General features: G+C 39.6%; 1 protein-coding gene across 1 annotated transcript; it reads right to left on the reverse strand.

Annotated features, from left to right (window-relative positions):
- Positions 1–1,238: 1,238 nt before the first annotated feature.
- Positions 1,239–1,736, reverse strand: LOC138349258 (uncharacterized). Its single transcript, XM_069299576.1, has 2 exons — positions 1,574–1,736; positions 1,239–1,462 (listed from the first exon to the last, which is right to left on the reverse strand). The coding sequence occupies exons 1-2, from the start codon at positions 1,734–1,736 to the stop codon at positions 1,239–1,241; spliced, it is 387 nt and encodes a 128-aa protein (XP_069155677.1).
- Between the last annotated feature and the right edge of the window lie 12,258 nt (positions 1,737–13,994).

Consider the following 13,994-nt stretch of genomic DNA (forward strand, 5'->3'; position numbering starts at 1 on the left):
TAAGTCTGGTAAAGACTTATCAGAGTGAATCTTCACATTCGGGAGCCCTATATGGCTGGAACCAACCTTTCCTAGCTCAAATAACTTCCCAAATTAGTTGTCTTTGCTGCCGTAAGGGTTCATAGGTCTTCTTTTATGCGCATCAATCCGTGTGAACCCGGTGTAATCATAGGCATTCTAGGCACATTATGCATTATTTAAGCATAGCCATTTTTAGGGTTGTTACATCATCCCCCCGTTAGGAACATTCATCCCAAAATGACACTACTGACTATTTCATGTTATACCAATCAGATCAATACATAGTTACTATAAACAATCAACCAATAACAGGAAAGAATAGGGAATTAAGCTTAGATTTAAGAGTAAGAAGTGTAACCTCAAGAGATGACAAGATGGGGGTAGCGGGATCTCATATCGGCCTCGACCTCCCACGTAGCACCCTCAACAAGATGATTCCTCCACAATACCTTCATTGTGGAAATCTCCTTGTTCCTCAACTACTTGACTAGTTTGTCTAAAATCTCAAAAGGTACCTCCTCATAGGACAAATTTTCATCAACCCACAAACCTTCAACTGGTAGAATCGATGCTGCATCGCCTAAGCACATATTTAACATAGAGACATGAAAGAGTGGATAAACAAAGGTTACTTTCGTAGGCAATGCCAACTCATAGCCATCTCTCCCACACGCTATTGGATCTCATAAGGCCCAACATACCTCGGACTCAACTTCCCTTTCCTGCCAAACCTCATCACCCCCTTCATAGCATATATCTTCAAATAGGCCTGATCACCAACATCAAACTCTAAGGATCGTTTTCTATCGTCTTCATAAGACTCTACCTACTATAGGTTGTAGCCAACCTGTTCCTTATCACTCTGACCTTCTCTAAGGCCATGAATGATCTGTGGACCCAAAATTGATGACTCTCCAACCTCGCACCACCCAACTGGAGACCTAAACCTCCTACCATGCCATCCCAATTCTGTTGTAATAGCTATTATTATACGAGAATTCTATCAAAGGGAAATTGTAATCCCAACTAAACTTGAAGTAAATCACACACGCCCTGTGCATGTCCTCCAATGTCTGAATGGTGCGCTCGCCTACCCATCAGTCTGAGGATGAAAGGCAGTACTAAGCTTCACCTGCGTGCTTCTGGAAACATCTCCATAAATGTGAAGTGAACTGAGCTCCTCTATTTGAAATGATAGACAAAGGAAACCCATTCCATCATACAATCTCATCAATGTAGAGTTTTGCATAATCCTCGGCTATGTAAGTAGACTTCACAAGGATAAATTGGCCAGACTTAATCATCCTGTCCATGATAACCCATATGGAGTCAATCTTTCTCATAATCTTTGGAAGACCATCCATGAAGTCCATATTAATGGCCTTCAACTTCCAAGTTAGAACCTCAATAATCTTAGTAAGACCGCCAGGCTTTAGATGTTCTGACTTAACATGTTAACAATAAAGACACCTGGCCACATATTCTACGATGTACTTCTTCATGCTATTCCACCAATAGATCTACTTAAGATCATGATACATCATGATGGAACCTGGATGTAAGGAAAATCTGGAACCATGGGCCTCTACATTGATGTTGGTCCGTAAATCATCCACATCTGGTACACAAAGCTTGTCCTGGTACCTAAGTATATTGTCATCAACCAAAGCAAAAGACTCATTCATCGTAACCAACATTGAGTCCTTCAGCTCCATCTACATATGATCAAGATGCTTACCATTCTTGACTTCAACTACTAAGGATGATTCATAACTGTGATGAACTGAAACACCCCCATTAGTAGAGTCAACAAACCGCACACCTAATCTGGCAAGTCTATGTGTATCTTTCACCAATTCCTTCTTCCCATCCTTAATTTGGGCTGTATTTTCCATGCTCATCCTAATCAAAGCATCATCTACAACATTAGATTTACCATGATGGTAGTGGACATTCATGTCATAGTCCTTCAACTACTCCAACCATCTCCGCTGACGTAGATTTAACTCTTGTTGTGTGAACATGTATTGAAGACTCTTGTGGTTTGTGATTACATCCAAATGCACCCCATACAAGTACTGCCTCCACTGCTTCAGTGCAAACACCACAGCTTCCAACTCCAGGTCATGAGTGGGATAATTCTTCTCATGAACCTTGAATTGTCTAGATGCATAAACTATAACCTAACAACCCTAGATAATAACACAAACCAAAAAAATCTTGATGCATCACACTACACAGTGTAATTCTCACCACACTTAGGCAAGCTATGAATAGGGGCTGAAGTGAGTCTATCCTTGAGCTCCTTGAAACTCTTTTCATAAGCCTCCATCCATTCAAACATGGCCTTCTTCTTAGTTAAAGATGTCAGTGAGACATCAATGGAAGAAAAACCCTCCACGAACCTGCGATAATAACCACTCAATCCAAAGAAGCTACAAATATCTGTCGGAATAAGATGTTTTGGCAAGTTCTTAACATCTTCAGTCTTCCTTGGATCTACCTCCACACCTTTTTCGGACACAACATGACCCAAGAAGGTCACTAATTTAAGACAGAATTCACACTTGCAGAATTTTGCATACAACGTATGTTGTCTAAGTACATTGAAGGTTAGTTTCAAATGTTGTTCATGCTCTTCCTTGGTCTTAGAGTAGATGAGAATGTCATTAATGAATACTATGACAAAAGATTCATGGTATTCAAAGAAGAACATGTTCATGAGATCTATAAATGCAGCTGGTGCATATGTAGGACGAAATGATATAACTAGGAACACCTAATGACCATAACAGTACGAAAGGTTGTCTTTAGGATATCTCCATCCCTAACCCTAAGTTGATGGTACCTTGAACGAAGATCAATCTATGAGAAGAAACTAGACCCTTGGAGTTGGTCAAACAAGTCATATATTCTAGAAAGTGGATAATTATTTTTGATAGTGACTTTTTTATGATGCCGATGATCAATACACATTCTAAAGGTTCCATCTTTATTTTTCACAAACAACACTGGAGAGCCCCAAGGGGATATGCTCGGCTGAATGAAACCCTTATCAATTAGATCTTTTTATTGCATTTTCAACTCTTTGAGTTCAGCTGGAGCAATTCTGCAAGGATTTATTGAAATTGGTTTAGTATTGGGTTCTAAGTCGATACCAAAGTCAATCTCTTGAGGGGGAGGAACTCTAGGAAAATAATCAGGAAATAAATCTTGGAACTCATTCACTACAAGCACTGAGTCCATAGAAGGAATGTTACGATCTAAATAATTAACACAAGATGACCTAATAACTTATTGGACATCATTTTATTGGCTTTAAGGTTCGAAATCAGGGGATTTGGATAAGTCGAGTTGTACCATCTAAGAATAGCTCTAGTTTATTAGGGAAATGAAATATCAAAACCCTACTACGACAATCCATGAAAGCATAACAACTATGAAGCCAGTCCATGCGAAGAATAACATCAAAATCATGCATGTGTAAATCAACAAAGTCTGCACACATAGTCTTAACGCATACAATTATTGGTCATTCTTTGTGAACCCTGTTAGTACTTACATTTCCTCTTATTTAGGCAATCCTTCATCATGTGACCCGGATTTCCACAATTGTAACAAGCGTTAGAGACCATCATACACTCTCCTGCATGCTGTATGCCTTACTACCTAGAAGGTGGCCTCCTGAGCTGTAAAGTTTTACGAACTTCAGGGATTCTTACTGTCATTTTGCTTTGCTTATGGCTGATGAATTCCTCAACCTTAGCATCCTTCATTTATCTAGGAAATAAACACTCTATGAAATCCATCTTGGAAAGATCCCAAGTTATAGGACCTCCTTCTGAGGCCCTATTATCATACCACACTATATACCAGGATTGAGCTACATCCGTTTGCCTGTAGGATGCAAACTCAAACTTTTCCACATCAATCAAACCCAATAGCATGAGCTTGTAAAGTTCTATATTTGCACATCTGTACAACCGTAGTCCTTACTTCTACTTTGTCAACCCAGCTGGGTTAACAGGCATCACTATTCCAATAGCTGGAGCCTGGGAAGGAACCTGAATTACCCCAGCAGCTGCTCCACCAATCTCTTTGCCTCATTTTCTCCTTGTAATAAACTTTTGGAAACATCAAGAGTTGATTTTAGATACACTCTTAATACCAAGAAATCCGACATTAGAGGAGGCATGATTAGATTAGAAGAAGGGAAATTTTCCTACGCATCATGCAGTCTCTAATTCAGGATAGTGGTGCACTTCACTAACATGACTTAGAAACTACTCAATGTGGTTGATGTGAAGTTATTATTCTCGCAATTTAACCTAGGTCTATGATACAAACTTTGTCACAATCGTAATATATAACCCAGAAGAGACCGGCGTCGTTGACCTCTCAGAGGTCGCAGTCAACCGTACATAAGCTATTCTTACTTCATCTAGGTTAATTTTAGTAGTAAATTAGAATTTTTTATTTCTTAACAATCATGTATACACATCAATTAAAATCATAGGCGTTCACAAATAAACCATCTAATAAAGAGATAATTAAATGAAAGAATCAGTTCATAATTTTATTAAAATTATTTTTGCCAAAACGGCACAAATACAATGTTTGAACAAAAGCCGAAAGAAATACTAGTGAAAAATGCTACACTTGTTAGTGTCTACATCTAATCTAGATAATAATGGTAGACATCTTCAAAAGAATGAGTGCCTACAAAGTTGGGATGAAAGCTCCACGTCCACATAGCTGTAGCGTCAACCGTAAGCTGTAGCGTCCACCTGTGCCAGCACCCAGCACCTAAAATTGTAGAATTGTATGGGATTAGTACACACTTGTACTAAGTATGTGTACCTCATGGACATGCATGATTAAGAAAAACTCTTTCCTAACAACATGATTATGCAAAGTCAAGTCTGTGGACTTGCCAAATTCGTATAAGGAAAGTTAGTGAGCTTTCAAAATTTTGATTTGGAAAGTGAGTGAAATTTCCAAATTTTGATTACAAAAGTAGTTCCAAGATAGTAACATGCATCATCATACATATCATATTGCACATAGCACATAGCACATAGCATCTTACACATAGCACATAACATATTGCATATAGGACATAACATCTTTCATAACATTCATTCATATGCAATGAGACATTGGGATCATGGACTTGACATCAACACTTCCCAAAATTGAGGTCTCAATATATGGGACCTCAACTAGGGATCCTTCTTTAGCAAACACAGTGTCTTTTTCATTCATTCATAAGTACATCATTTCATTTCATTCATAGTCTAATGTGAACCCAAGCTACACCTAGGATGTAGTTTAAGACTTTCATCGGGCTCGCTGTGCAATAATCAAGAATTTCCTAGTGTCATTAATTATGTCTAGCTTACCTCTTGATTATCCTATCCTAACAACTTTGGTATCATTCATTTCATTATGTGGATCATTTGAGGCTGGCCTCCCTCATTCATTGTAAACTTTTAACTTTTAATCGACATAGATCATGTGAGCATTATGAAATCCAGTGTCACACCCACATCAAAAAGAGGTGGAATCACCGGTCAGAGTGACCTAAAACATGCTAGCGTACATAGGAATTAAACCCCGCCAGATCCATATAGTGGAAATATAGGTTCAAAGACTAGGAGAATGAGGAAACACATACCCGGCATGCCAAACAATCTCAACTCATGAGAGTTACGTGCCCCTCTGCCCTTTCTGAAAAAAAGTATCACCGCTCATAGGTAGTCAATCAATGCTTAGTATTAAGTTCAACTACATTCAGCTCATACGTCATAGAATTTGGCTTCTACTATGAGGACATCATAGCTCAATAGATGATTTCTCATATCATCGTTAATATTGAGTGTGTTAATCTCAATACTTATGTAAGTATGTTTTGGGTAACATTTACATAGGATCATTTGAGATTGCTCTCATCTTTTACATTAGCATCATATAATGTTGTCACCACATTCATTAACATTAGCACATTATTTTTTCATAATTACTCATTCCATTTTACGTGAATGTTCATTTAATCATATGCCAATGCACTTGGCCATTTACTGTGTTTCACACTCTTACTTAACCCTTCTAGGGTTTCATCATTTCATTTTTCATTTCATCATTCCTTTGTTCATTTCATCATGTGCCAATGCACTAGGCCATTTGGTGTGTTTTACACTCTTACTTAACCCTTCTAGGGTTACATCATTTCATTACATATGTCTTAGGCTCACTTATTTCTAAATGTATGCTAGACTTATGGGTCTATACACACAAGTAATGAGCTTTGTTCATAGTTTGATGAAGTGATTCATATCTTTGTAAAATTATGAGGTACAAGCCTTATGCATCTTGTATGTAGGCCACGATCTCGATTTCGATCTAAGTAGGCAACATTATTCTTGACTATATCATTCACATATGATTTATGTATCAATACAGAAAGTTGGCAAGGGAATCTGGTATGAAAATCCCTAGGACAAAATTTTAAATTTTTCTTTTTATTTAATTTTGATCCACATGACATTGGGATCCTACATAGATCCCCAACATCAACATTTTCTTTGTATTTTTATCTTTTGAAAATTGTATTCCTTGGTCGAGGGGTTGTGGGTTCGAGCACCTACATCCCCTTTTATTTTTTATTTTTTATTTAGATTTGCTTAACTATCTCTAGTTAACTATGAGGTTTTGGGATCAAATCCCCACAACCTATCTTTATGTTTCTTTTAATTCTCCTTTAGTGCCTCGAGGTCGTGGGTTCGATTCCCATGCCTCATATTTATTTTATTTTAGTATTCAATACGTTATGACCAAGAGGTTGTGCGTTCGAATCCCACTCCTCTCATTCTTCATTTTGTATTTTTATTTCAGCCTAATAAACCAGAGATCAATCCCCTTAACCCCCACTTCTTTTCACGTTTTTAGTGTATCTCACGGGTGATGTCGCAGGTTCGAATTATAGTGACCTCACATAATTTACACTAAATTAATTTTCTAGCTTTGTTCATCTACGTATAGCAAAAATGTCACGACCCAACCCGATAGGCCGTGACTAGTGCCCGTTTTGGACACCCACATACAAACCTGCTAAGTATGACAAACTGAAACTAAGACAATGTGGAATTTAATCAAATCAAGCCAACCCCAACGTCATATATATATAAGAGGACCTGTCTCATAAGGAGTCATAACCATTCAACCATAACAGCATACGCGAGCCGACAAGGCCGCCACTATTCAAAGCATAATAACATACGTATGCCGACAAGGCTGCCACTACACAATACACAATGATGTACGCAGCCGACAAGGCTGCCCCTGTACAAGCGGACATCCCAAACAAACCATGTCCAGACCATTATCCAAAACATATATATACAACCCACATAATGTCCACAGACCTCTAAGAGTACATTAGTGAAACTCGACGGGACAGGGCCCCGCCATACCCATAGACGAGCAAAAGACTACACAAAAGTTATGTACCAAAACGACTGGGCTCCGGAACAGTGGAGCTCTCCCAATCAGCAGAGTAGATATCCTAGGCGGGAGGATCACCGAACTGCGCGTCTACACCTGCGGGCATGAAACGCAGCCCCCCGAGGAAAGGGGGGTCAGTACGGACAATGTACTGAGTATGTAAAGCATAAGGTAAAAATGACAGGATACCAATATGGCAAGTCGAAACAAAATATCGCTACACATATACCTTTTAAGTGAAAATCATGCATATATTTAACATTTAAGGTGCCCAGCTTCCCTAGTAAGGGGCTCGGCAAAATAATCATCACGTCATCTCCATCATCATCATCATCATAACCACATTGGAGCGGTGGGTCCTTATGGGAAGTCTCTCGATGATGCCAGAGATCCATAATCTCTTCACTAGACATCGACTAGAGTTGACAGCACGTCCGTTGGGACGTTATAGTGAAGAGATGGTCCGAGAGTTCTATGCATCCTACGTAGCGACTCTCCGATCACAGATTGATAGGCAGGCTGACCTCGCAAAAACAGGCCCCACTGGAGCAGGTCCGAGTACGTGGCGTTCAGGTTGATATCTTCATGCCTGCCATCCACCGATTTTTATACGATGAGAATGTTGATGCTAATCGGACCCCTCTCACAGCCGAGTTTGACTACCGATGGTAGATTTTTAAAGATGGCCAATTCATACATGAGCCATCGCTGAGAGAGACCACTAAGAGGTGGATGACTGTCCACTTTTCCGTTGATGGAGAGGGTGTCGACTGGGTAACCGAGCCGAAGGAGGCCATAAATAAGGCCCACCTGACTTTCATGGCAATGTTTTTGTGGTTGATTGTCCGCCACTGCCTTTCCCTTATAGCCGCTGATAATATCGTCACATTGGATCAAGCAGTACTGATGGCGGCGATGATAGCCGGGTTTGAGGTGAATTTTGTGTGGATTTTACAGGCGTTCATGCACGAGAGAGATTTTAAGGTCACAACTACTTACGCATTCCCGTGCATGAATTTTTCTCTATGCAGGTTCGCAGGTGTGCCTATATGGCACGTTGATCAACTCAAGACCCCTTTGGGCACTATTTATATCGACCTCATCAGGGATGAGGCCAACGAGTTGGCTCCACGCAGAGGGCCCCATATAGAGTTGCCTCCACTTGGTGACAATCTGGCTGATACGGTAGAACAGGCGTGCACGGCTACGCATGCGGCTTCCACTGACACTACCCCAGTTGAGTCTATCCCGGGTAGTATCACTACCCCGAGCTCCTCTCTCTCAGCCCCGTTACCCACTCTTGTCCCTCTTGCTAGGGTCCAAAAATTAGAGGCACAAATGGCTACACTTCTGAATCATATCAAGCTTTGGATGAAGAGGTCTATTGCCAAAGAAGAAGAGCGCTTGAAGCGGAGAATGGTCCAGCACACAAAGCGGATGATCGCTGAGGTCCATCAGCACTTGGACGTTTTTGAGTTGCGGGTTCTAGCCCGTCCAGCCCCTCCGGTGGATGTGTCAACCCTTCAGGCTGCGGTTCACCATTTTCGCGCAAATATTTATATGATCTTAGAGGCTAGGGTGCCAGAATTTGAGGCCCCTTCTGCAGATCCTGCTGAAGACACGGTGATGGCGGCCGTATTCGCCACTTCATAGATTCCACCACCTCTCCCTCGAGAGCATGCCTAGAGGCGTAGGGGTCAAGATGAGGATGAAGCTCAAGCATGGAAAAAGAAGCGCCGTGAGATGGAGGCAAAGAGGAGAGCCTCGCTTTTTGAGGGGAGGCACGTCAGATGAGAGCAGGAGGGTTAGCTGTTGGGGAGTCTAGCTCCAGAACACCACTGAGGGTGTCCATATTACAGAGGTAGTGGGTTCCGGGGAACCGGACCCACCAGCTTGCTGATCGTCGGCGCTTTGCGCCGCAGGTTTTCTTCACCTACCACTCTAGTATTTAAATTTTTTTATGCATTGGGGACAATTGCATGTCTTTTTGTTGGGGTGGGGTAAATGGAAAGTGAGTGCTAGGGAGAAGTCTGAGTAGCCCAATTCACTATCCTCTTTTGGGGTTTTCTTGCCTGTGTTCTTTTTCCCCAAGAGACTGATTACTTTTTCTGTTGAACGGGCATGTCTATATCTTGTGTACATAGTTTAATTCTGAAGCATGATGGCTAAAATGATATTCTGATAAAATGGAAAATGATGCATGACTAGGCATAGTAATTGATAAATGTGTGGCTCTAAGCATGACATAGAGGTACACCACGCATGACCCTAAGTCTACAAGTTGATCTAGGTGTCTGATAATCTGGTAGAGTAATGAGATATCAAGTGAGTGTGAGGAAGATTTGGATAGTCCATTATTTGTCCTGAGCTAGAACATGCCTTGTTAGTCCTGCTAAAAGTAAGTTGTAATAGACAATTAGGAAAGGATCATAGGTCATTATTCAATATAGCCCATTGTTAAGCCTAAATAAAAGAAAACCAAATGAAATTTATCCTTCTTTGATCCAAATGATTTGACCTTAAACTAGACCTTTCTTTTTCACATTAACTGATCTTTTCTGAGAATAAGGTGTTGGCCCTAGTCCCTCCATGAACATGTGCACCTCAGCTTATGCCAAAAGCATAAGTTGAGGGTGGCTAATGCAGTAAACAACCCTTTTTATATAAGGCTCTGACCCAACTTTGGGTATTGTGTATTTTGACTCATGGCCAAGCCATTAGTTGAGGGTGGCTATTATGAGGAATGCTCTGGAAAGTGGGGTTGATTAAACAAAGACAGAGGAAGAATAAAAGTAAAGTGACTCAAGAATTAGTTGAAAGAAAAGTAAAGCAAAAAAATATACAAGAAATACAAGCAAGAAAAGAAGAGAGTCACTTACACAAAATGAAGAAAAAAAAGGGAAAACAGCAAAGGTGAAAGAATATGAGAAACTAGGCAAAATAAAAAGATAGAAAATGGAATGCTTAGCCGACATGTCAAGGAGGGCAAAAAGTCACTAAAGTATACCTAAATATACCATACCTGGCCCTGAGCCTATGTTACAAGCTAAGAAAGTCCTATCGTGATCCTAAGAGTTGTATAGCAAACTTAAAGCAATGAAAATAAGGGCAAGCTTATGGAAATATGTATGAATGAGTGTGAATTTGTTTTGAGAGTGAGTGCTGAAAAGTAATCCTTATACTCAAACTGAAATCATCGTGTGAAAAATGAGTATTTTTTTTAAGTGAGGACAGTAGTTGCAGTACAGGAAATATTAGCACCTCGGTGAGAAATTGAAGAGGATAGGTGTTAGTGCATGGTGAGTCTTTGTCATGGTAAAATTCCACACAATTCAAGTCTAATAGTGATAACATGCATAAATATGATAAGATTGACCGGGATTGATAGCCAAATGATTGCGTAAGATAAAACATGGATACTATTGTACAAAGATTTTGTATTAAGTCATAGTGCGTCGCTTGAGGACAAACAACAAATTTAAGTTTAGGGTGTTGATATACCATGGTTTCACGGTATTATTAATACTTTTTCCTTAAGTTTAGTGTGTACAAAAGCCTTTTTGTGCTAATTTTTATGCAAGTTTCTCTTTATTTGCAGGAAATCTGTCTAAAAGAGGAATGCAAAGGTTTTTGAGTGACAAATACAGAAAAGTACCACCTATGTAGCTTGTGACAGTTCTTTGTGCCCGTGACGGTCCATAGGTGGCATCGTAGTGCAGCTACTGAAGGAAAATGGGGAAATATGACTAAGTGTGGGGTTACAGAGTGTGTGACGGACCGTAATATCCATAACGGTCTGTCCTGCTGGTTCGTCATGAAGTTCAGAGAAGTAGTCCTAGTACCCAAATTCCACGAGTTCAAGTGTTTTTGAATTGAGATCCTCGACGGACCGTTGTGCCTGTGACGATCTGTCATATCTGCCGTCGAGGATAATAAAGAGAGCAGCAGAAGAAATTGAATAAGCATGGGACGACGGAGTCCATGACGGTCCATCGTGACCATGACGATCCGTCACGAGGTCCATCGACCAAGTCGCGTTTTGACATATTTCCAGCAAATAGAGTCCTTATGTAATTAGGTTATTATTTTTTATAAATAGTTTGAAAAACCTCGTTTTGGAGTTTAGACTCTTGATTTTTTTATACCTTTTGTGAGATTCTTGATTATTTATAAATTCTTTGTAATTGATTGTTGGTGATTTTTGTTGATTAATGAAGCAAACTTTCGGATTTTACTCTTTCTCATTGAAGTAAGTACCTGAATTCTTATATCATATATTTGAATATTGTGATTATGACTGTGGGTAACTAAACTCCATAACTAGGGTTGTGGGAACCATAGGCAAATAATAAGGTAAAACCTAACAAAAATAACAATTCTACAATAGTGTCTTGCATGTATTGATAATTCTTTCGCTTAGAAGTATTTTTAACGGATGGCCGACGTAAGAACTTGCCTTAATACTACTTGCCGGATTAAGAAGGTAGGTAATAGGAAAAGATTTATCAACATAGATTTAGTGTATACTATCTAATAGGCTAGTACTGATTAGTAAGAGGTAATAGCTTAGTCAAATATCGAATACGATGATTAATATGAGGTAAAGATAAGGGCTAGTATAGCAACATACGTAGCCAGACAAAGGTGCGGAGTAAAACTTTCTAGATGTCGGACCAAGGATTTAGAAAATACATAACTTATCACTTTGCATGCAAGATACATGAAAAATTTTTTATAGTTAGAATTATCAATTTATGAACCTATGAGGATCATCTAAACCCTAGTTACTTTGATTAATTGATTAAACTCCAACTTTTAAAATTGTTAGTTGTCTCCTTTAATTTTGCTAGTTATTTTTATTTATTTAGAAATAGAAAACCCCCCTTTTATCATTTTTGCTTTTCAAAGAAGTAATTGATTGAACAATAGTAATAATAGATTGAAATTAAGTCTAAACTATATTCCTCGTGGGAACGATCTCAACCTCATTTGTTGGGTTATTTACTTGACACGACCTCATTACTTCTTATTTGAGAAGTAAGTTTGAGCGTATCAAATATTTGCGCCGCTGCCGGGGAAAGTAGCTTTTAGATTAAGTTAAACATATTACTATAGTTTAGTTGATATTTTCTTGATTTTACTTTGTTTTATTGTTTTTTATTCGTGCAAAACCACCCTCCTTGTATGCCAAATACACGGAGAGGAAGAGAACCCCTGTTTTCCTACGATTATGAATTAGAGCGTACACTACGCAACATGAATTGAAACTTGAAAATTAATGATGATGATCCAAACCAAAACATCCCAACTCCGATTGATGTTCATGTTCAGTTGTTACCCGATTCTCCGAGTGAACACCAACAGAGGGGACAAATTCCCGCTCCACGGCCCTAAGCATACTACAGAGGCTATGACAACATAGCAGACTCCAAGGGGCACTTGTCTTGCCTCTACTCACTGCCAGAGGTTTGTTTTCAAGGCTACCTTCTAAGGATCCACATACCCACATAGCTAAGGTAAGGGCATTGTGTAAAAGTTGTGTAGAGAGATCTGACTTGGACTTGGATGTAATAGGGCTCAAGTTTTTCCTCTCTTACTGATAGGAGAGGATGCTATATGGTTCACTGAGCTCCCGTACAACTAATCTTTCACTTGGAACCAACTAAGGGATGTTTTCTTAGCATGCTACTATCCGGTCTCCAAGAAACTAAACCACCAAGACAGAGTGAACAACTTTGTGGCACTACCAGGAGAGTCAGTTAGTACTTCTTTGGATAGATTCACGTCGTTCTTGAGAAGTGTCCCAAATCACCTTATAGATGATGAGTCACTGAAGGAAAACTTTTATCGGGAACATGATGATAATAATAAAGCTGTGTTGGACACTATAGCAGGTGGATCTTCTGGGGAGTGTCCTTAAGCTGAGATTGCTGAAAAATTAGAGAAAATCTCCCGGAATAATGAAGCTTAGAGTACTAGGAAGTTAGATACCGGGAGAAATACCTTCGCAGTGCAGTCCACTCACAACCCAGCCACAGATGAGATTCGTGAAGAAATGGCTCAGATGAGAACTTAGCTTCGGTTGTTACTAAAACATGTCATTGTGGGTGCATAAAAGATAAATGAAGTCAACTACTTGTCAAAACACCGCCACAAAATGATGAGTGCTATTATGAGAAGGATTCCTATTCGATAAATGAGCAGATGGGGGGGTTTCGACCAAGTGCCCAATGCTCTAATCAGGAAAATTGGAGCCAAGGTCAAGGGAATCAAGGTCGGAGTTATGGTAATCACAACCGTGAAGGTCATTATATCCGAGATGGAATCTACAACCGCGACAACAACTTTAACAGAGGTAACTATGGTAATAGAAATGACAAGAATGAGCCCTATGTTCCTCCTCAAAATCATGAAGTTAAACCTAAGGATGGTGGAGGTAGAATGGCGCGAGTTGAGTATATGTTTCATAA

Source organism: Solanum lycopersicum, chromosome 6 (assembly GCF_036512215.1).
Source record: "Solanum lycopersicum chromosome 6, SLM_r2.1".
Taxonomy (NCBI): Eukaryota; Viridiplantae; Streptophyta; class Magnoliopsida; order Solanales; family Solanaceae; genus Solanum; species Solanum lycopersicum.